This window comes from Rhinatrema bivittatum, chromosome 13, assembly GCF_901001135.1.
Source record: "Rhinatrema bivittatum chromosome 13, aRhiBiv1.1, whole genome shotgun sequence".
Lineage (NCBI taxonomy): Eukaryota > Metazoa > Chordata > Amphibia > Gymnophiona > Rhinatrematidae > Rhinatrema > Rhinatrema bivittatum.
The window spans coordinates 60,153,530-60,178,355 of record NC_042627.1 but is presented as its reverse complement, the minus strand read 5'-3'; the positions used below and the strand labels follow the sequence as shown (position 1 = coordinate 60,178,355).

The window sequence follows — 24,826 nt, the reverse complement described above, 5'->3', positions numbered from 1 at the left end:
AAGGAGTGGAAGCTGTTTGTTAAACTATTAGACAGGCCGATACAGTACAGTGCGCTCCGACGGAGCGCACTGTTAACCTGTCATTGGACGCGGGTTTTCCCTTACCCCTTATTCAGTAAGGGCGGAAAATCCAAAGGTAGGCACTGATTTCTTCGGGCACTGGGAAAGAGCACAGAAAAGCAGTAAAAACTGAACCGACGCTGGCAAAATTGAGCGTCGGCTGTCAAACTGCTGACAGCCGCCGTTCCAGGCCAAAAGGAGGCGCTAGCCTCCTTTTGCCCGTTTCTACCGCCGGACCTAATTTTAAATACTGCATCGCGCGCACCGCCCGCTCTCCCGCGGACTTTACTGAATCGGCCTGTGAGGAAGCTGAAGGGTTGAAGTGCTCATAGTGCTTTTGCCGATTTTTTTCCCTTTTCAGATAATTGTTCCCTACCCCCCCCCCCCCCCCGCCCCACACCTCCCCTCCCCATGGTACCACACCTACCCCTGTTCCAAACCCTTACATATACTCCTCATGTTTCAGGGGGTGGGCCTTTTGCATCATTGCAGAGGGATGGTGGGGAAAATATGCTTGTTTTACAGATATTTATGTCTTCAGAGTAGACCTACCAGAAGAGGTAAAATTAAAATGTAAGGGTTTAAAAAAAAAAAAAAAAAAAAAAAAAGTGGTTAAGGTTTTGGGGAAAAGTGCTAAGAAGTGTAAAATCCTGCATTTGGGGGTGCAGACATCAACTAGTTACTTTTCATTTAGAAGAAGAAGAATTGGAATCTGTTAAACAAGAAAGAGATCTAGGCGTAATCATGTCAGATGACCTGAAGGTAGTCAGACCTGAAGGTAGTCAGTGTAATAAAGCAATAGGTAAAACTAACAGTATGCTCTGCATAAGTAGGAGTATCATGAGCTGGGAAAATAAGGTAGTATTGCCTTTGTATGCATCACTAGTGAGACACTCACCTTGAGTACAGTGTTCAGTTCTGGAGGATCTACCTTTGTAAGGACATCAAGAGAGGATGTAGGTGGTTCAAAGAAGGGCTACAAAATGATACAGGACCTGCAATACAAAAAAAAGTGAGACACTCAGTGTGTACTCGCTGGAAGAAAGAAAGGATAGAGGAATACGATAGAAGCAGTCTACCGTAAATTGCAGGAAGGGTGGATTTTCCAGAAAAAAGAATTTCAAGGATAAGTGATCAGATAATGAAGTCGAAGGGAGGAAGGTTCATAGGAAACATGAGAAAATGTGGGGGAAGATGGTAAATGCTTGGAATAAACTAGAACTGTGACAATTCAAGCATGCTTGTGACAGGTTATAGAGACCAGGGTTAAGAGGTTGTATCTCCTAGCATGTAGACAGGTGGACTCAGGACTATGCTTCCCTGCCAGCAGATGGAGAAGGAGTAAGCTGACGTAACAGTATACAGAATCCTGCGGTGACCCCAGCCTGCCAGTATTCTGTTTCCAGCAGTTGGTGGAAGTGCATCTCCCTATGGGGATTGATTTGAGCTTTTCGAAAGGAGAAATTTGAAATTCTAAATTCACAAAAAAGAAAGCCCCGCTCTCCTGGGTTCTCCCCCCCCCCCCCCCCCTCCGTTGAGAATTCCTGAGGCGATTTCCATGGTGCCTCAGAGGGTGTGCCTTGGTCTGGGAGCTGGGTTTCCCGGTGTGGACTTAGCTGCTAGTTCAACTGAAAGGCAGCAGAAGCAGGAGGCAGAGTGTGGCGGTGACGGAAGATGCCCTCTCTCCCCGCAGCTGGAGTCTCTGTACTCAGCTGGTAAGCGCTGAGCTCAGGTAAGATTAAAAAAATAAATAAATAAATAAAATAAAAAAAAAAAAAAATAATAAAATATATATATATATATATATATATATATATATATATATATATATATATATATATATATATATAGTTTTACCTGAATCAGAGACAATGGTTTCAGGATTTCCTACGGTGTCCGTTCTCTGCATACCATACTGACGTTCATTCCCGCTCCTGTTGGGGTTGGAGAACTGAGCAGTCTGGTGGGTTGAGTGGCCCTCGATGGGTTAGGCCCCGCCCCTTAAGCTTTTTCCTTGCATGCCACGTGGTAGGCTGTGGCGGCTGTTTTCATGTGCTCGTGTGTGTGTGTGTGTGTGTGTTCTGCGCAGTGTATCGGCTCTGCGCATGCATTGTGTGCTCTGTTTTTGGGTGGGCTTTTTATTACGTGTACAAACTGTTTTTTTTTGTGCGCTTAACTTGTTGCACAGGTTATGCATGCATCTTGTTGCTCTTTCTTCTAGGAGCTTATTTTTTGGGCGCATTTCATTTTTGAGTGAGAGCCGTTCCAACACACGTTTACCGCAGTGATGGCGCCAGTAAGCAAGAAGCCTAAGCGTCTTCCTATTTGTGTTGCCTCCTATTAGGGCTTCTCAGCCTGACCTGGCTTCTAACCTGTGTCAGCGCTGCTCAGATGCTCAGGGAGAGTTTTCTTCAGATTTTGCTAAGCCTGGCTCCTCCCATTCTGATAATGGGTTGGTCATGGCCTTGACCCGGGGGGGATGCCAGATCTTGGTTCTCCCTTGACTGGCTCCTTGCTGGCGAGGGCAGTTCTGTGGAACCAGCTCCAGTTCCTTCTGGGCTTGGTCTGAACCTGGATGCTTTTTCTTGGGTGGAATTTTTTCAAGGTTTACAAGCCTTTCTTGAGGCACAGTCCTCCGCTTCCCCCATTTATTTTCATTTTTATTTATATGCATTTCAAATTTTAAGAAATCACTTGAATACAAACTTAAGAGACAAAATATACAATCAAAAAGAAAACCAAGGTAATAAAGAAATTCTCTCTCTTATAACCAAAGTCCTTCAAGCCGGGATCCAATCCCTCAACCTCAGGTAATCAATCCAATTTGGGCGCTCAAGCAGCGAAGGCGCATGAGCGCACGCCATGACCTCGGACGTCCATCCGGGTGCTCAGGTCACGAAGTGCGTTCATGCACCTTCGCCGGCGGGGCTGCTGGAAGCTGCTTTAACCACCGGCTGCCCCAGGGAGGCAGGGGAGCCGTGGTGGGCGCCTCGGGAGGAGGGGAGAGGACTGGGGCTGCTGGAAGCATGCAGTAAGTTTACTTTTGTTACAATTTCTATTTGCTTTAATAACATGTCGAGTCGATTTTCGCCCTGCGCCTTGCTTCGGGATGGGGGGGGGGGAGAGAGGACTGGCAGTGCCCGAGCGTAGGAGAACCAGGCCACACCATGTTACTCGCTTGATCCAACCCACCCACTTATTTGACCGGAGCCTGCCTATTGCTGTCACATCCCTCTAACGCCAGGGTCAGGGTAGGCGGTAAATTAGCGGGTTAAAGACGCAGCAAAACAGTTGATTAAAAAGGCGATAATCGGGCAGGGAGGGAATAGCTAATCCGATCGTTTACATATCATATACATGCCGCGGGCGGAAAGGGATACGCGTCGATTTAAAGAAGCGGTAAGGATTGGTAAAAACGGATAGTGAATCGCGGGTTAGACTTACGCGGCCAAATTGTGGGTAGAAAGCGGTTTAGAAACAGGGTAACCGCGGCCGCGCTTTACTGTATCGGCCTGTCAATTAGGTATCTTTTCCACATCTCTTTTGGTGAAATTAATGGATTTTTCAGGATTTTCCAATAGTTCCAATTTTTTGTTAATCATATTATTTTCCTTTAACATGGAGTATTGAATCTCTTTTAAATTACTAACATCCTTTTGAAGAGTCTCTCAAATATTTTTATTAATGGAGATCTTATTCTCAACCAGTTTCAAACAGTTGTCTAAAATTTGCTTTCCCTATTTCTGTTTGCCGATGGCTCCTCCCTCTTCCATTTCTGACACAGCTTCCAAAGCCAATCTTACCAAGATGCCCTTTCAAGGCTCGCTCTTGTTTGAGAGCGAGATGGAGAAGCTGGCCAGTAAGTGCGGCGAGCTTCTGGTGCCTCGGTTGCCAGAGGATAAGAAACAGTTACAGTGCCCCTTTTTGGTATGAAGGGTCAATTCCAGGGTTTCAGGCATTTTCGTACCTACAGAGAGACGACTTTTCAGTGTAGGTAGGTCTCTGACCTTTTGTCCCCGGCAACCCAAGAGAGGAGCAGGCTCGGGTGGTGGACCTTCCCGAGCTTCCCAATGAAGGTTTGCTGATCCACCTTCCAGAACAGGAAATAGAGGGACGTCTCTCTCTCGCTCTTTTATCGGAGGTGGGTCGAGATCATGTCAGACTAGTGGGTCCTGGAGTTGATACGCGAAGGGTATCCACTGGAATTTCGCAGTATTCCTCGGGACGTGTTCATGATGTCTCCTTGCCATGCCCCGCAGAAGAAGCAGGCAGTGGCGTTCATGCTTCAAAGGCTCCTCAGACCGAGGTCGCTGGTTCTGGTGCCCAGAAAGCTTCTCATGGTAGTAGTTACCATGCCATACAGGTGTTACCCCCATGTTTCTGTTAAGGATAGCAACTGCCACTATGTGCAGTTACCCCCCCCCCCCCCCAAAAATGTTGTCATAAGGGTAGTAATATTTATTACTTTATAAACAAGTTAACCTGGTCTGTCTATTTAGTAGTTTAATTGTAACTTTTGTCTAATAGTTTCTACTTATATATGTTTTTTATTGTTGTATACTACTTAGATAACATTTTTACAGGTAGTATATTAAATTTAAATAAACATTTAGTCTGCACTTAGAAAGGAAAGACTCATGAGATTTGCCCTGTCTGTGTGCTCCCATGCTAATAACTTTGTTTTGTGGTGTCCTGTTGACTTGACATTTGGAGGACATGTCAGAGGTTCTGGTTGGAATGAGGCTTTGTTTTTTGGACCCACTCATATGAGTGAACTAATAAGTTGGCTCGATTAGTTCCATATGATGGTATTTGTTCCTTTTTATCTCTTCTTGCACCAGAAATGCAAATTGTTTATTGTACTATAAAGCACAGTTTGCTCACGCTTCAGTTTAATGCTATAGTATCACTGGGTTATCTGTTGAATCACCTATCCCTACACAGAGTGACAACAAATACATTGAATTTGTCAGCGCAGTGTGCTGTGACGGTCAAAAAAAGCAAACATTTAGGGTCATTCATTAAAATGTGATGTGTTATCGCACGCGATAACGCCCTTATGCATGTGATAACTACCACATCGTGACTTTAACATGCAAATGAGGGAAAGGGGTGGGGTTAGGTCAGGGTTTGGGTGGCGGGAAAAAAAAGTTATGCCAGTACTGTTGCAGGTACTGGCAGTAGTGCCGGAAACACCACCTTTTTCAATGGTGCTATAGAGGCTATGGTGTGCGGCTCAGTCACAACAGTGGTGGGAAAAAACGCGCTACCACAATGCAGCAAGCTGCACATTATTGCCCCTCCCCCATCCCTTTTCTGGTCATGACTCATTCCGCTATAAATATGAATCTGGGCCAATGTTAGGAATTATTAGAAAGGGAATGGCGAATAAAATGGTGGATGTCATAATGCCTCTGTATCGCTCCATGGTGAGACTGCACCTTGAATAATGTGTGCAGTTCTGATTGCTGCATCTCAAAAAAGATAAAGTTACACTAGAGAAAGTACAGAGAGGGGTGATCAAAATGATAAAGGTGATGCAACAGCTCCCTTATGAGGAAAGGCTAAGATGTTAGGGTTGTTCAGCTTAGAGAAGCAGCTGGGGGGGGAGGATATGATAGTGGTCTACAAAATCATGAAAGGACTTGAACAGATAAATCCAATTGGTTATTTACTCTTTTGGATAATACAAGGACTAGGAGGCACTCCATAAAGTTAGCAAGTAGCTCATTTAAAACAATTCAGAGAAAATTCTTTTTCACTCAACACATAATTAAGCCCTGGAATTCATTGCCAGAGGATGTGGTTAAGGAAGTTAGTGTAGCTGGGTTTAAAAAAAAGTTTTGGAGAAGTCCATAAACTGCTATTAATCAATAAGGATTAGTAGCTTGGGATCTATTCATATAATGTTTGGGTTCTTGCCAGGTACTTGTGACTTGGTTAGCCACTGTTGGACACAGAATATTGGGCTTGATGGAGCCTTGGTCTGATCCGGTATGGCATATCTTATGTTATATTCTTAAAGTATGAGGCGATATGTCGTTTATTTTGTTGTGCCCAAGAAGGAGGGCTCCTTTCGTCCCATCTTGGATCTCAAGAGGGTCAACCGTCACTTAAAGGTGACTCATTTCTGAATGGAAACCTTATGCTCTGTAATAATGGCGGTGCAGTCGGGTGGGGGTGGGGGGGGGCAATTCTGACCTGACCTCCTTGGATCTGTCAGAAGCTTACCTTCATATTCCCATCTGATTAGGAACCCCAGTGCTTTCTATGACTTGCAGTGTTGGGGTGCCATTATCAGTTTTGGGCGCTGCCCTTTGGTTTAGCCACTGCTCCCAGAAGATTTTCCAAGATTATGGTGGTGGTAGCAGCAGCCTTGCAAAAAGAAGGAATCCTGGTGCATCCGTATTTGGATGACTGGCTGATTCTAGTGAAGTCTCAGGAAAAGAGCCACCTGGTGACACAAAGTGATCTCCTTAATGCAGGAACTCAGTTGGGTAGTGAACCTGACCAAGAACAATCATCAACCATCCCAGTCATTGGAGTATCTGGGGGGATCTGATTCGACACAGGACAGTGTGTTCCTATTGGAAGTTCGGATCCAGAAATTTGTCTCAGGTGCGTCTGTTGAACACCATATGCCCGATTGGTATGGTCCTACCTACAGGTACTCTGTTTGGCAGCTACCCTGGAAATGGTGCCCTGGGCAATGGCGCATATGCATCCTTTTCAGTGACCTCTGCTATCTCATTGGAAACCACAGTCTCAGGATTATGCGGTTTAGCTCCATTTGCCGATGGAAATCTGCTCCTACCTCCAGTGGTGGCTGCAGGAGGATCATCTGAGAAAGGGAGTTCCCTTGTCCTCCCCGCCTGGTTGTTACTTGTGACAGATGTGAGTCTCCTTGGTTTTTGGGGGGGGGGGCTTGCTATCTGGAGTTAGCCTAGGGGCGCTGGAATGCTGAAGAGTTCCGCTCTAACATCAATCACCTGGAGGCCCAGGTGCTATGGCTGGCATGCTGGTAGTTCAGCCACAGATGGGGGAATCGAGCAGTGATGTTGGAACCAGCAAGTGTCGCAGGAAAGAGACCAGCCGATGGAATGGGCAGAAGGTCATCTGCAGATGATCTCAGCCTCTCACATTACAGGAAAACATAACGTAAGAGCGGACTTTCTCAGCAGGGAGACTCTGGACCCAGGAGAGTGGGTGTTATCAGACAACAAATTTCAGCTAACTGTGGATCGCTGGGGCCTTCCATTCCTAGATCTGTTGGCGACTTCTCAAAATGCGAAGGTTCCTCACTTCTACAGTCGCAGGAGAGACTCATGGTTCCTGGGTATAGACACTCTCATACAGGTCTGGCCGGAAGACATATTGCCTTATGCCTTTCCTCCTTCTTGGCAGGATAATTTGCAAGATAGAAGACCACAGGGGGCTAATACTCCTGGAGGCACCAGACTGGCCCAGGTGTCTTGGTATGCGGATTTGTGTCGCCTCCCAATGGAGGCCCCTCTTTGTCTTCTGCCACACATGGATCTGCTTCAACAGGGAATGGTTCTTCAAAGGATCTGACTTCATTCTGTCTTACAGTTTGGCCCTTGAGAGGGCTCGCCTGTTAAAGCGTGGTTATTCCTCTGTGGTGATTGCCACTTTTCTCCGTGCTGACAAGTTCTCCACTTCCTTGGCTTATGTGTGGACTTGGAGAGTTTCTGAGGCCTGGTGTGAGGAATGGGGTGTTTTCTCGTTCAGTTAAGATCCCTTTCATTCTGGATATTTTGCAGGATAGATTAAATAAAGGCTTCTCCCTTAATTCCTTGCAGGTGCAGGTTGCGGCTCTTGTCTGTTTCAGAGGCTTGGTGAATGGCGTTTCCTTGTCATCTCATCCTGATGTTGCCTGTTTTTTGAAGGATATGAAGCACCTTAGGCCTCTCTTGAGGTTATGGGTTCCATTGTGGAGTCTTAATTTGTGCTGGACTTTTTGGCGGGCCCTACGTTCTGTCCACTGCATAGCCTTTCCTTATGGTTGTTGACTTTGAAGACTGTGTTCCTGGTGGCTATATGTTCTGCACGTCAGATTTCTGAGCTGCAGGCATAGTCTTATTGGGAACTGTGCCTTATGGTGATTTCAGGGGCATTACAGCTGTGTACCATTCCATCCTTCTTTCCCAAGGTAGTCTCTGACTTCTTTTTGAATCAGTCCATCTTCTTGCTATCTCTGGATAAGGTCAGGGAAGTAGAGGAGTTTTTGCCTTTTGCGCTCCTTGGATGGTAAGTGTCTTCTCGTGTGGTATCTGAAGGTCTGAGTCTTTTCGAAAGACGGATCGCCTGTTTTTTCTCCATGGCATGAGTAAGCAGGGCATTCCGGCTTCGCGGGCTACCATAGCTTGTTGGATTAAGGAGGTGGTCATGGCCGTGTATGTGGATGCTGGAAAGCTGTTGCCTTCTCAGGTTAGGGCTCATTCCATTAGGACTCAGGCAGTGTCATGGGCGGAGGTTACTCTGTTGTCTCCCGTTGATATCTGCCGAGCTGCGATATGGTTCTCCTTACACACTTTTCCAGGTTTTGTCTTCTGGATGTGCAGGTCTGGGTGGATACAGCCTTTGCACGTGCAGTATTGACTGGACTGCGGGCAGCCTCCCACCCTGTTAGAGAGTCCTGAGTCCATTTGTCTACACGCTAGGATATGGAGAAATTACTTACTTGATAATTTCGTTTTACTTAGTGCAGATAGATGGACTCCAGCTTCCCACCCTTGGCTGCTGCATAAGTGTGGCAGTAGTCCTCCTGTGTGGCTGTGGGTCCCAAGGGATTACTGGTAAGTGTTCATTCAGTCCCTAGCTTGGGGTACCTAGGATCTTATGTGAGTTCACTGTTTATGGTTGGTTGAGTACAGTTCTGGTTACTGGTTTTTAAACAAGTTTTTTGGTAGTCTGTCCACAGTTGCTTTTGAAGAGAATACTGGCAGGCTGGGGTCACTGTGACGTCAGCTTGTTCCGTCTCCATCTGCTGGCAGGGGAGTATAAACCTACTGGTCCTGAGTCCATCTCTCTACACCAGCGCTTCTCAACCGGTGTGTCGCAACACACCAGTGTGTCGCCAAGCACCGGCAGGTGTGTCGCGTGCTCCCGGTCTCTCCCGCTGCTCTTCCTTCCCTGCTGCCGTTGCCACCGGGCTATCAGCACGTTCAAGCCCAGTGGGAACGGTAGTGGTAGTAGAAGAAGCAGGGGCTCACCTGCGGCTGGCCTTTTCTTCTTCCCGCCCCCCCCCCCCCCCCCCCCAATTATGCCTGGAACAGGAAGTGATACGCGGTGCGCAGGAAGGAGAAAGAGAGCCGTGCAGCGCTCAGTATCTCAGTATGCACTCAAGATTACTATGCTCTTTTTGTTAACATTTATAGCCTGTAATGGATTTCTGTTTCATTCTTGAGGATATATTGATTTTTAAAAGTAGAAAATCTTTCTAATTAGTCTAAGCAAATCAAGTTCTGCTTGCCTGAATGCCATGCAGGTACCAGGATGGGCAATTCTAGTCCTTGAGGGCCACAAACTAGTTGCATTTTTGGGATATCCTTAATGAATATGCATGAGTCATATTTGCATATAGTTGAGGCAGTGTGCATGCAGATATTCATACATATTAATTAGGCACAAATGTGCATAAGGTTCTAGTATCTATGGAACATTCATTATATTATCATGAATTCTTTACACATTAGTTTTGATGCAGAAAAGGCATTTGATAGGGTTAATTGGGAGTACTTTGCATTCTGCAGGCTTTTAGGTTTCAGGGTTCTTTTTTACAATATATGAAAGTACTATACACTAATCCTAAAGTGAGAATTCTGGGGAATTTTTGGAAGCTTTTAGTTTGTATAGAGGCACCAGACAGGGATGCCCACTGCTGCCCCCTTCTTTTTGTGCTATCCCTAGATCCTTTTATTTGCAAAATACTGCAGGCTGATAGGATTGGAGGCATCTCTATCGGGGATAGAACATTTCAAAGTTGCAGCACTTGCAGATGTCCTTCTTTTACATATTTCTTGGCCACAGTCATCTTATCTGCTTTGCTCACTGCCCTTTCTATATACGATAAGCATGCAGGACTAAAATTGAACTTAGATAAGTCTAAGGCTCTGGCCATTGGAGCATGGAGGGCTCAGGATTGGGAGGGTGCATTTCCATTGACATAGTCACCCAAATATTTCATATGATGAGTGGACTATTTGACTCACCAATGATTTGCTTTTCTTACACTCTCTCAATGTAGCCAAGGTACAAGAGGTTACTAAATCTACCTTGCGGAAGTGGAATCATTTGGTTATATCGCTAGGAGGTAGGATCTAGCTATTTAAGATGACTTTATTTCCCAAAAGGATTTATGTTCTCCCTCTTGTTTTGAGCTTGAAAGATATCCGCACTTTCTACAGAGAATTGGGTTTTTGTGTGGAGGGGAGGTAAATCAAGGGTCCCTTTTTGTCAATTGATGGGCTTGGGAAAGCAGGGAGGAATGGACTTACTAGATGTAAGATTATGCCATTATGCAAATCTAAAACAGGTTGGGTTTTAGCTCATGGGTACTTCCTTTTATTGTGATAATCATTATGAAGCTGATGTTGTCTATCCTTTTTACCTTTGTTTTTATTCTACATGCTATACCTTCTCAATTATCAGCCTTTTTTAAAAATCATGTTTTAATTTCTTCTGCTCATAGGTCTTGGCATTGAATTACTTGTATACTGAAATTGAGTTATTCCACATCTCCCTTTCTTCCTATTGTTGGTAGTACTAATTTTAAGCCAGGGATAAATAGATGCATCTTTAAGACGTGGGAGTTGGGCGGCTTATCCGTTATTTTGGATGACAATGGGAAAATGCTGTCGCTAAATGCATTACAGCAAAAAGTGGGCGTAGGCATAGTAGATGCATTCAATTATTTGCAGATTTGTCACTATGTGCATTCATTTCCACTAGAATTATCAGACTTGGGATGGGAGCTGTTTCAAGATTGGTTTGAATTGGAAGACCCTGGGAGGCATACTTTATCCTCTCTTTACACTGGGCATTGTGGGCTAAGATTCATGTGTTCTTCCTGGAAGGTTTATGGTCTAAATGGATCCAAGAGTTACATATTCAGCTCTCTCTACCTTTTTATTGCATGCTTTGGAACCATTTCTAGAATCACATAATATGCAAATGAGAGAAACAATATAAAATTTTATCTAGAGTATTTATTTCACCGAGGCAAGCGTATCTAGCTGGTTAAACTGGTTCAGATTTTTGTTTGAAATGTAAGGTGGAAGTGAGTACATTGGGTCACTCTTTTTGGTCCTGTGTGAATATCCAGAAGTTCTAGAAACAAAAAAATCTTTTTGTGCGATTTAGTTTTTTCTGTGCCAGTGGCAGTATTTTTGGATTTATGAACTTAGAGGAACGACATACAGCAATACAAAATTTGTGGGGCTCAAAGTGTTTTCTAATATCTAGAACTACCATTCTACATCATTGGAGAGGGGAATCAAATCCATCCATTATGTTCTGGAGGAATGCCATCCACCAGCTACTGTTACTGGAGATGGTGATCAGAAAAAGCAGTTCTCCCAAAGGAAAAAAAATGTTGGACACACATGATTGCCTTATATTGACTCTGTCTCCTCGAGCTAGGAGTACGGTATTGAACACTTACTAATCAGTAGCTGACTGATTGTACTAATGACTCATCTTGTTCACTGTAGGAGGCAGGGGAGCAATTGGGTCTGTTGCTAAAGGTATTGTTACTGTTGATGGGGTGTTTTGTTTTGTTTTTTTGTGTATACCTGTTCTGCTCAGAGACAAAGTGGCCACGTAGGGATTGTAATTTCTTTCTTTATCAATTTTAATAAACAGATTTAAATATAAAAATTGCCCAAGTAAAGTACCCACAGAGATTTGCACCTGCTTTTTCTGAAAATGTTTTCCAAGCAAAATCAATTGACTAGCTTTGGAATTCCAAAACTACACATGCAGTTTTCTCTTCCAACCTAACCCCACCCAAGGGGTGGGGTTAGGTTGGAAGAGAACTTCCAACTCACATACTTTTTACCTGCATTGCAGGTAAAAAGTATGTGAGTGTGGAACTATGTGCATACTTTTACTCGCATACAGGATGGGCAATTTTCAGACAGCTGATCTATGCAGGCAGAATACTTTTTTTACCCACAGAAATCCCTCTTGAAAATTGCCCTCTTCCTCATCCGACCAATCCAGGCAAGTAAGTTTGTTCCTCCTAACAGCAGATGGAGGCAGAGGGCAAATTCTTTGTCCTGACACTCTCCCTCTATATAGCTTGGTGCAGCAGGGAAGGCATCACTAGTCCTTTCCCTCCAGCAGATGATAGGCTGAGCCAGCAGGAAGGAAGAAGGAAGGGACACTAGGGCAAAAGCCCAAGGTGTGGTTTGGTTCCCTCAGGACAGGTCTGGGCCGAGTCAAGGAGCTCCAGCTGTTTGACAGCCAGTTCAGATTGCTCCAGGGAGAGGAAGAACTAAAGTGTTATTTGCAGGGACCTTTAAAGGCAAAGCATCCTCCAAAGTGTCTATTGCTTGGTGGATTAAGGAAGCAATAGCCACAGCTTATATAATAAAAGAGAATGTTCTGTTTCTCTGGGACTCGCACTTAACGAGGGCACAAGAAGCATCCTGATCACAGCACAGGGAGGTAGCACCTGCAGATATTTGTAGAGCAGCCACATAGGCATCACTGCATTCATTTATGACACATTATAGGCTGAACCTTTAGGAAATAAAGGATACAGCTTTTGCTACGGGGGGGTCCTAGGAGCAGTTCTGGGATATTCCCATCCGGGATAGGTACTTGTCTGGACTGGTCTGACAGGATGATGATGAAGGTAAAATTAGGCCTTGCCTTCCTTGAATCCTACTAGACCAGTTCTAAACCCATCCACAATGAAAAAAAAAAGTTTGTGTGTACATATATGTATACCAGAAGGGGTAATGAAAATAAAGATCCTTGCGGGTCATGGAAGTTGTTGTCAGGCCTCAAGGAAAGGAAGATTAGCAGTTAAGGCCTAATTTCATCATATTGGAGGAAGTGACTAAAAAGAAGCTTTCAGAAGCTTTAAACACTAAAGTCCATACTGAGCAATGCGGTGAGCAGAATGTCAATCCATCATGAAATTAACTTTAGCTGGGATATTCAGTACTTACCTGGGTAAGTCTGTAGCTGCATACTCTCATAAAGTTATCTGAGTACTTCTAGGACTGTGATTTTTCCCTATATTTATCTGAATAGTGCTGGATATCGGGCTACCTGGGTACATTTAGCTCTGTCTCCGGAAAGCTCCCCTCCACCTCCTCCTTTACCCAGGTAATATTTAGTTGGATAAAGTGTTACCTGGGTAACATTTTACAAGGCAGCAGGGTGGGAAGTCCGGGTGAGTTAAGTTTCCTAGACAAACCCTCGTCAGAATCTACCTCTAAATAGTGCAACAGAATTTAATTTTAAAACCGGTGGGCCCATTTGACAGCAGGTCACAAGCCATTCCAGTGCAGGCCCATGGGCTTCATGGTTTGTTTTTTTTTTCTCTTTGTATGCTGCCTCTGTGTGGATCTCTAATTGAGGCTAATACTGTACTAAGCGAATTCCAGTTGTCTTTTGCTGCTTTTTATTACTCTAATCTCTTAACATATGCTTGAGCTTACATTTTAGAAAAAAATAAAAAGAATTGTAAACAAAATTTAAAACAAAAATAAAAAGGTATGATTGTTTTGCAGACTCTGTCAAACAGAATTATATTAGCACTATTGCCTCAAAATGATTAATGTGTGAAACGGGTGTTGACTTTTGTACTAATGATTGTAGCTAGTCATTATAAATTTATATAATTTCTGCTCATTTTCAAGCTACGTGAAGAGTGCCTGTACAATCTTTAAGAAAGCAGAAGAATGCAGGCTGGACCGAGATGAAGAAAAAGCCTATATCTTCTACATGAAGTATTTGTTTTTGTTTGAACTTATCAAAACAAGACCTGATTTCAAGCAGCATCAGGTATAGTTTCATTCAAAGATCTTTTTTGAGTTCTTCAGTCCTAGTTATTTCTGCAGTTGTGTGCATGCATGTTCCAGAAAATCAGAAAAATCTTCAGATTGTCCTTTTCTCATAGTGTAAATCTGAAAATGTATTCTGACAAATTGAGCTCCTGAGAATTTTGAATTGGTGAGACTTGTAGTTGGTCCTCTTTCCTCTAATTTTAGACATCCTCCTGAGTGTATATTTCACAGGACAATATTAACGTTCTACTTGTTGTTTTAGGACTATTTTCAGTCTATACTTGGACCTTCAACCATTAAGAAAGCAATTGAAGAAGCTGAAAAACTCTCTGAAAGCCTTAAAAATAGGTGTGTAAACAGCAATAGCATAATCTGTTTCATCTTTCCATCTTCCATCTTTCTGTGAATCTGGTTTCAGATTCACAGAAAGATGGAAGTTTTGTGTTTGAGCTACATACACACACAGTTTTTTTTCAATCCTTTCCTGTATATCTGGGTGTGCCTTCTCATCACTTTGTCCTCTGGGAGAATTTGTACATGTAGACCCTACATACAAAACTGTACTCACAATAATGGGTGGCATTCCTGAGTGTGGAGTCGGGGGAGGGATTTGCACTTTCAAAAATGTAAAAGCATGCATGTGGAATTAAGGGTCAATGAACAAGTTTGTCTGAAGGTGATACTTTTTTTTTATTGGTCTGTGACAAGCTTTCAAGAGCTAGCCACTCTTCATCAGGTCAGTATTCCTGTCCAGCACCCTAACCTCGCTGTAAAATATGGAGCAGGTGATTTAGAAGCCTTTCAAGCCCATCTGCGTTTTCAGTCAACTTCAAATGCTGTTCTTCTAGCAGTCGTTTGCTCAGCCTCAATCAACCTAAGGAAATTAGATTTTGATCTCTTGTTTTGCATTTGAGGATGGGAACAAAAGAGCCTATACATTGCAGCTACCTGCTCAAATTTCAGACCTCCAGCTTTCTCCTCACAGGCATTTTCTGGGAGTGTGCTCAGGACCATTGTCATTCGGGTCTTAAGTAAATAAAGTCCACTATTATAGTACCAGAATACTCCTTTAAATGAATAAAGGATTTGTTGGCAGAACAAAGTATAAGTAATGGTAGCACAGGTGATGTACTATTTAATTAAACATATACTACCTTTTCAAAAGTTTAAGGTAGCATACAGTATCATAAAACAATAAGCAAAGCACAAATCCTAAAAAATAGATAGTACATTAATAGTAAAAAAAATAAACATAAAAACACTGGCACAAGTCACAAAACACAAAAGTGAATTTGAGAAAAAAATAAGATGAAACCATTAGAATGATAGTGAAAATAATAAACTTTTCTGTTTCAACTAGATATGAAGAGGCTGAAGTTCGGAAAAGGCTTGAGGAAAAAGAGAAACTGGAAGAACAGCAGCAGCAAAAGAAGCAAGAAGCAGCAAAGACTGATGGACATTTCATAGCAAAGAGGTTTTCAGGACGTGTGCAGGGTTCCAAAGAGAAAGCTCGAGAGGTATTCTAGCTAGTTTATAAACTGAGAAGCAACACAGGGTTTTTGTTTTTCTTGCAACATGTTTTAGTGTGTGGGGTGGGGAGGTTTTTTTTGTTTTGTTTTATATCAAAGTAAAAAATGACCATCTCCTATTCAAAAATGCCTATTGGCCAAAAAGGGAGGAAACAAATTATCATTTATAACATACAGAAGAAATCTTTGCAGCAATACCCAATCTCTCCAGAATGGATGATTATACCATGAAGAACAAAAATATATAAAATATTATAATAGCTGCAGTTATTATGAATGGTGTAGCACATAAGAAAAAGCTGTAGTTTTTTTTATCTTCCATTAAAATCATAACATCCTGTATCTAGGAATGAAAGCATATGTTTTTTCCATACGTTTTCCTTCATTCAGCCTGGTAATGTGCAGGACTGGATCATTTTCCCAGAATGTTGGAAGACAGCCTAGCCAAGAAGATTAAGATGTCAAGAACAGTTTAATAAGCTATTTTCTCTTTCAAGTAACAAGTCTTTTGCTATGCTTAAAGTCTGACCTAGAAGCCATAAAGCAGACACATAGGTAATTCTCAGTACTTATTTTTTGTTCATTAGTTTTATTGCTGGAAAGATGGGGGGTTTTTAAAGTAAAACTGTGATAACATTGTTTCTATAATAAGTGCCAAATTCTTGCTTTTACCATAACCTAGATTAATGGTGAGAAGAAAGATTTAATGGAAAAAGAGAAATCAAGAAATGGTAAGTGCAATGTATATATATCTTTAATTTCACCATCATTTAAAGGGGTTTATTGTCACAGAAGCTTATTTTTCTTAGTCTTTGGTATTTGCATACAATGGTTATAATTGAGCTCCCTGCTGCTGTGTTTCCTTTTGAGTCCACTTAAATGTAAAACGTTTATAACCTTTCTGCATCTTATAACTTTGAGTTGAATAATTGATTGGTGTCATTTATGGAGTTGGATAAGGAGCTCTATTTTCTTGGCGAACAAGCAGGGTGGCAGTCCTCGCACATGGCTGACATCATCTGATGGAGCCCAGAACGGAAAACTTATGTTAAAGTCTCTAGAACTAGCTCGAGCATGCATTATACCACACATCCATACAGGGTCCCCACAATCTCTTCTTTTCTTTTCCACAGAGGCTAGTGTGTCACGGCAAAATAGTATCTCTGAACTGCTCTTAGAAGCTGGGTTTTGTGGCAGGGACTCCAGTTTTATGGAACTCTCTTCCTTTGAGTTTAAAGGAAGAAAAAGATGTGTTAAAATTTCGTAAGAGTTTGAAAACCTGGCTCATGACTGGCTTTTAATGATTAGAGACCATTTATTGCCGAGATGGTAATTTGTCTCTCCTCCAGATTTTATGGATATGGTATACAGCTTAAGATAATGGTTTCCTCTGTATTTCCAAAACTTCAAATGGAAGGCGCATATAGCTTTGACGTTTTTTTTATTTTTTTTATTTTATTATTTACTTGTGATTATTTGATAGTTTCTCCATAGTGGGGTCTGGGTTGCTTGTTCGGTAAATGCTCTGCTGCAACCCTCAGCTTGGGACTGCCAACATGTTATAGCTAATTCAGCCCTATTTATTGACGGGAAAAAGCAAGCTTGCTTGCAGTAAATGGTGTTTTCTGAAGATGGCAGGATGAATTAGCCATACTAAATACCCGCCTGCCTCCCTGGAGAATCAACTAGATTTAGCTTTAAAACAGACTGAAGGAGCTCAAGAGTAGGAATTACCACACATGCTCATTAGAGCAAAAGCTCGACTAGCTATCAGGCCGATTCAGTATGGTGTGCTCAGGCCGCGCGCACCGTTAGCCCCCGTTTGGACGCGCGTCCAAACGGGGCTAAAATTATTACCCCTTATACAGCAATAACGCTGTGGAAAACGCGCGTCCAACCCCCCCCCCCCCCCCCCCCCGAAACTAATAGCGCACTCAACATGCAAATGCATGTTGATGAGCCTATTAGTCCCACTCGATACAGAAAGTAAAATGTGCAGCCAAGCCACACATTTTACTCTCAGAAATTAACTCCTGCCAAAGGAAGCCCCCTAAAAAAAAAAATAAATCTGCCCATGGGTTGGAAAATGGATGCTCAATTTTGCCGGCGTCCGTGTTCCGAACCCGTGGCTGTCTGTGGTCAAACCCACTGACAGCCGCCGCTTCCGCCAATAAGGAGGCGCTAAGGAAGCGCTAGTGTCCCTAGCGCCTCCTTATTAGCGCGGACCTTCATTTGCATACTGAATCGCGCGGGTGCTCGCCTTGGAGCGCCAGCTCTCCCACGCAGTTTACTGAATTGGCTTGAATGAGAAAAGTCGTTTCAGTGAAAACTGTATGACATCACCATGTTATAGCCTGCTATCTATGGAAAACACCATTTGTGGTAAGCAAACTTGCTTTTCATTTGTTGTTAATTACAGTATGTAAATATATGGTATATTATAATCTGTAAGATCTGTAGTAAATGTATAAAGCTAAAAAAGAAAAAACTGACACTCAGATTACTCGAATGATGTAAAAATTCTGAAAGACAAGATTGTACAAGTAAAAACAAATTTTTTTTCCTAATCTGAAGTCTATCAAATGATAGAAAAGACCTGGATGAACACCTAGCAAGTCTGGATTTTTGGACAGTCACAATGAATATGCAAATTTAACTCAAGCATATTCATTATGGGTATCCTGAAAACCAGACTGGTTAGGTGAGCCTCCAGGACAAGGTTGTGAAGCACTGGATGAGATCACAAGTTTTTATTGAATGGGCATTTTGAGCAAGCTGACTAAGATCTATTCCAGATAGCACACATCCAATTACAGAGCAGACGAAGGAAGGGGCTGATGCAATAAGACACGTGATGAAACAGCCATTCAAATTGAATGCCTATTTCCCTAAATCGCACAGCCACGTCTCCTGGATACCCGTTGCAATATGTAAATGAATTACTGCGTTAAAAAGGACACACTAGGGATGAATTATGCGTCCTTGGCACTCAAATTCCTCAGGCGCCCAGGAGAGGAGGGCTGTGCATTCACAATTGCAACAGGCACTCAATTCAAGCATCTGCATTATCCAGTCTGTTGATTTTGCCCAATATACACACCTGGAACATGTATATTGGGTGTCCAGAAATTTTTTTAATTAATTTATTTTTTTAGTATATCTTGAGTATCACACGATATTTAGAAGGAGGAACCGCACAGAACAGTATTTTTGTATTTCTCATGAGACCTTAACTGGCAGAATGACTTAACACCAGCTCCGGGGCTGGAGTTAAATTTGCCACATTTAAAAGTGTGCATGGGGCGCCCAGTGTTTCACTGTGATGAGTGCAATTGGCTATGTGTTTGGACTCATGTTTTGGACACATGCAGATGTTTTCATAATTCTGTTAATGTAATTGAGTGTGTTTCCCCAAAATAATGGCAGCCATGCTCTTAATGGCAAGGATAAACTTGTGAAAATAGTTTATAAACATACCTAGACCCAGCACCATCCAATTATTTTGACTTGTGAGAAAAACAAAACTATTTACTTTTAATAACCTATTCAGTTGTTTGGAAACTAAACTAAGGGGTTTTTGTGTGTTGCATGAATTTAGAAGATGTACTTGTCTTAATGTAGATTTTGTCTTGCACACAGTATTTGTACAAAAAGAGTTGCACAGATACGCAAAAAAAAAACCAAAAAAGAGGGGAAGAAACACACAGTCTTTGTAAAGTAAAGGCAGCCGTTTTACTATAATCTAACATAACCTAAAGAAAAGGTGTCAGCAAGCCTGACGGAGTATCTGCACAAAAGAAGCAGATCACCCGGACATCTCGATCTAAGTTAATTTTTTGAAAAATATATAAATGCAAATCAGCAAGAGTCACTATTAATTCTTAATAAGGAAGTCCAACATGGCCGATGTTTCACAAATAAATGCTTCATCAGAGGCAGAATAAACAATTCAAGAACATAAAACTGTTGCCATTCAAAGTGCACAGCTCAGCGTCTCAAAGTAATGGGGTAACTCTTGACTCTTGTTTTGTTGGGTGGTATTAATATATGGCTGTAACACATGGAGTACTGTGTAAGGTAAGCATAGATATTCCAGTCTAGGGATACAGCGAAGGATTAATGTGAGATAATGCTAGATAAAGAAGTCCCCATTCAAGCATACCTTTCTGGTAGTAAATTGCTGGAATCCTTGTATCTACGTGGATAAAAGGCATTCCTGTTGCATCTTATGTATCCTTCCTTTTTATATTTAAGATGTGCTGTGCCAAGGAGCAATCACTGCAGAGAAATTATTTGCTATGATGAAGGACCAAGGCATAAGTATAATCATTATGGATGCTCGAAGTAGAAAGGATTTTGAAGAGTCTCATATCCAGAGCTCTGTCAGTGTGCCAGAAGAGGCCATTGTTCCTGGGTATGGTAGGAATGCTTACAAAATGAACTTCTGTTACTTTTGTATCACTAACATTTATCACACCTTCAGTTATACAGGAGGAAAAGACCGTTTGCTACATAGTGTAATAACTTGTTCTAATTGTTTGTTTATATGAAAACAGACTATAATTTTATGTCTTAGCCATTGCTTAATTGTTTGTAATAAGTTTTAATGAGACTTGTATTCTAGGTAGTTTATGTGCATAAGGTATCAATGTGTGGTTCACATTCTGAAGTAAAGTAGCAAACTCTAGTTTAGCTATTACAATCATGTGAATTCCAGATCAGGAAAATTGACTAATTATCCGTGATGCAATTACCTATAGAAATGAATACAAAACATCTGATCTGCAATACATTTTTTTCTCTCTCCATTCTTCTCTTGGGTTATATTTGAAAAGGCTGTTATGTTATTGCCTCTGATCTGCAGTGTTTCTTCCAACTGTGGCCAAGAAATGTATTCCGCAGGCATCTTTGCCATGCCAGATGTTTTCTTAGCTTACAGACAACTTGACCATATGTATCAATGCAAAAGAGTTTAAGAATTTTACATATTGCTATTGATGAAAGAAAGTTTTATATTTGTTTTTCTGTCATATTTTGGGTAGGTATTTCATCTATTCCAAAACAGGAGGGTAATAACATAAATTTGAATTGGGTATTATTGTTTGAGAATGAGACAGATAATATATTCTGATATTAACTTCTAGCAGATTCAACAATTAGATAGTGTTGAGCCTTACAGTTTCACTCAGCTAAAGCTGCCTCTCTCTCTCATTTCCACCTGCTCTGTTCCTTGGATAATTATGCCATCCTATTTAAGGTATCAGTGATGCTAGTGGGCAAGGGAATAATTTTACCTGGGGCAGAAGTACTTATAGAATCTAATGCTTTAAGGTTAAGTCCCTGTTTGGCTGCTAATCATTATGTGAGATTTGTATATTACGACAGTTTTATTTAAATTTGTACTTGTATTTTTTTGTATTGCGTTTTTATGTTTTGTAAAGATTTCTGAAGGGGAGGGAGCGTGTTTTGCTAAATTCCAGTAGTGACAGGGAGGGGAAGGTATCAAATAACTTTAAATGGGGTAAGCAGATGGCTTTGGTGGCTGGAATCCGAAGGTGGACTAGCCAGTGGCTGCTGTTATACAGAAGAGGATGCAGTGCTGAAGAACTTAAGGATAGGAAGATTGAATCTCTCTTGAAAAAATAATTTGAGATAGCCAGTCTGTCCTGCCTGTCATCTGGAGGGGGTGGGGGTATGTATCTAGAGCTTTGGTCCGCTGGGCACAACAATTGGAGCCAGACTCAGAAAAAGCCCAAGAATCCCCACTCAGGGAAGTGGCTCAGTTTGAGTCAGGAACAGCCTTTTTTGGTGAACGCCTGTATGATTTATTTTATTTCTTTATCTGATTTATATTCCACCTTTTAGACACTTCAAAGTGGATACATTTAGTGAGGACTTCAGCCAAACATAGTGAAAGCTGTCTCGGCCATGAGATTATTGTGGCTGAGGATATGGGTAGTGGACTCAGTTTCCAAAACTTACTTAGGGTCAGTTGTTTCGTAAAGAATTGAAAAAACTGTTGAAGGACCTGATGGAATCCAGGCCACCAAGACTGCCTGAAAATAAAGGCAGGAAGGATGTCAAAAAAGGTCCTGGGCTTGCTTTACAAAGTTTAAGCAGTACAGGCCAGCTAGGTATGGCACCCTCCAAGAAGAAAGGTTACAGACTCCAACACAGCCATTTTGAGGCAGCTGAAGAGGGGGTTGGGAAGGAATTACCCAGGTCCACACATGGACCAGAAGCTCAAAATGAGGTTGAGAGTCCACACCTTGCCTCCATTGATCAGTGACCGCCTGACATGGTTTTACAAAGAGTGCACCCAGATCAGGTGTGGCAGGAGTATACACTCAAGTTGACCATCCCATTTTCAGATGCGTAAGTAGGGTCTCCATGCAGAGCAAGCTTGAAGAGGCCCACTGTTCAGATGATGGTTGAGCGACTGCTTCAGCTGAAAGCTATAGTAGCGCCACTTCCCACAATGGAAATCAGAACAGGGAAGTATTCCATCTACTTTGTGGTCCCAAGGAAAGAAGGTACTCTTCCCCCCCCCCCCCCCCCCCCCAATGATGGATAACATTTGTACACACACAGACACAGGCCATTTTGAAATGGAAACTCTAAAATCAGAGTGCCTCATCTCTTTAGATCTCTCCAAAACAATTCCCATTAGGGAGGAATAGGTTGTGATAGTGACTTTCTAATAGCAATTCAGAGCCATGACATTTGGCTTGGCCACAGCCCCGGAGAGGGGAGATGGTTTGAGATTGTTTTATATGTGGATCTAATTGCATGAGAGATACATGAAACTGAGGGTGGTTGGATGGGGTTACAGTTTTGATGTATTTTTATTAATGATTGTAAACTGTTCTGAGTGGTTGGTTGGTTTTTGTTATTTTACAAAGAAAGATAAATATCATGCCCTTGTTTGTATTTTTGATGGTTTCTCTGCAGAGTCACTGCTAATTGGATTGAAGCAAAACTCCCAGATGATTCAAAACAACTGTGGCATAAAAGGGGACATGTGGATTACATTATATTGCTCGACTGGTTTAGTTCTGTAAATGATTTAAAGGTTGGAACAACTCTTCAGAGTCTAAAAGATGCACTTTTTAAGGTTAGTAAGTCTGACTTTTCATGTCATGTTGATGTTGTAATGGCCAGCCTCGTAATTGTGTGCTGCCATGTGAAAGATCTGGGATAAATTCTCAGGCCCAGATTCTGCTTCTTTGGCCAGCTGGGAATACTGCGGAGACAGTATTCACAGCTCCTGAGAGTGAGTCCCAGTCACCATGCAGCAGTAGCTAGGCATAGGGCTCATAATTAGAGGGTTCCAAAAGGAGCCCTGATTCCTGGATCTCACCTGAGAACTCTTCTTACAGTGACTGATATTAAGTGACTTACGAGAGCAATATAAAATAGGGGCGCTATAGCCCAAATGGAGGCCTGTTAATTGAGCTGGAAGCCAAAATAATCAGGAGGAAAACTGCTAGGCCAGAGGAATAATAAGATATCAAAGATGAATAAAGTGTGCCATTACTTTTTTTTTTTTTCACCAACATTTTTTGAACAATAAGAATAAAATTTAAATTCATTTTTTATTTCATTGTCACACATTTTTATTGTAGACTTTGTAGTTTTGTTGCTACAAAAGTATAAATAATGTAATGGCTAGCCTTCTGGTTCAAGCAGTAGTACTATGTGTTGCAGCACATGGTATCTGGGAGCATATGGGAAAGGGAAAGCAAAAATGATAAAATTAAGGAGAGAAAATATTTTTTTAAAAAGTGCTTTATAAATAATGTTTGTGTTGTGTTTACCATCTCCATTTTATGTTAAATGCATGAACATTACTTTTATATTGCACAGCAATAATTCTGAAGTTACCAGACCAAATGTAAGGCTTAATAATAGATTATGAATGTTTGTGAGGGTTTTTGGGATGGATGTTTAAAATTCTTGCATAAATAGAAACCTGCACAACATAAGGAAAGTCTTCCAGTAGAGAAGTCCCACCTCCAATCTGGCAGCTCGTGTGCTCCCTTGAAGGTCACCTGGCAGAGAACATTATCTTGCTGAAGCAGGAAGCAATCCTGTAGCTAGGACCTGCGCTTAAGATGATGAAATATCCTCTTGTATCGAGGATATGTCTCCAGGGCATATGCCCAGAAGGTTAGGACAGCCGTAGTAGTTGGTGATTCGATTATTAGGAAGGTAGATAGCTGGATGACTAGTGGATATGAGGATTGCTTAGTAATTTGCCTGCCTGGTGCGAAGGTGGCAGACCTCACACATCACATAGATAGGATTTTAGTTAGTGCTGGGAAGGAGCCGGCTGTCTTGGTACATGCAGGTACCAACGACATAGGAAAGAACCAAGAGGAGGTTCGGAAAATCAAATTTAGGGTTTTAGCTAGAAAGTTGAAATCCAGAGCCTCCTGGAATAAGGGTATTGTGGATGCACGTCCAACTGTTTTGCATCGGCCCTAAGTTATTAACATGAATTGCAGTGAGACAAGCACAAAATATCCCAACACTAAATACATTTACAGTTGTCAGTTGTGAGGAAATATGTAGGTGACATGGCAATCCATGAGAGTAAAGGTTTAAAAAAAAAAAAAAAATTACCTTTTTTTTTTTTTTTTTGCTCCACCCCAAAAAATGTTTGTGCAAGATTGCATAACAGTGTGATGGAATTTTATACAAAAGATCTGTTTTCAAATGTCTTTCTTCTTCTTCTAGTGGGAAAGTAAAACTGTACTTCGTAGTGAGCCTTTAGTTTTAGAAGGTGGCTATGAAAACTGGCTTCTTTGTTATCCTATGTATACCACAAATGCTAAAGTTACTCCACCTCAAAAAGGCACGACTGAAGCGACGCCCATCTCATGTAAGTTTCAGAGCAGAGATGCAGACTGGTTTTTAGGGCTATATATGGCTATATTTTAAAGTAGGGCTGGGAGAGTTGACTGGCCATATTTCTCCAATTTAAATGTATCTTCGTACTGAGGAAGAGTTTACAGTTGTAATGATAACTAATATTTATGAATTCAAAAGAGACATGATAGGCCTAATAGGAAATCATTTTTGTAGCTGGGATATGTTTAAATGAAAATTCAGCGGAAAAATTAGAAACTGTACATCCCAGTCAGCCATCTATGCAGAAAAGCATATACTGGTTACATACCTGTCAGGTGTGAG

General features: G+C 41.8%; 1 protein-coding gene across 4 annotated transcripts in view; it reads left to right on the top strand.

Annotated features, from left to right (window-relative positions):
- Positions 1–24,826, top strand: part of USP8 (ubiquitin specific peptidase 8) — a 92,657-nt gene that overhangs the window by 21,496 nt on the left and 46,335 nt on the right. For all 4 annotated transcript variants that reach the window (XM_029575703.1, XM_029575701.1, XM_029575702.1 and 1 more), the window contains exons 3-9: positions 13,956–14,100; positions 14,365–14,450; positions 15,463–15,619; positions 16,314–16,362; positions 19,886–20,045; positions 22,583–22,745; positions 24,371–24,515. In XM_029575703.1, the coding sequence (XP_029431563.1) occupies positions 13,956–14,100; positions 14,365–14,450; positions 15,463–15,619; positions 16,314–16,362; positions 19,886–20,045; positions 22,583–22,745; positions 24,371–24,515 (905 nt within the window). The remainder of the gene's footprint in view (positions 1–13,955; positions 14,101–14,364; positions 14,451–15,462; positions 15,620–16,313; positions 16,363–19,885; positions 20,046–22,582; positions 22,746–24,370; positions 24,516–24,826) is intronic.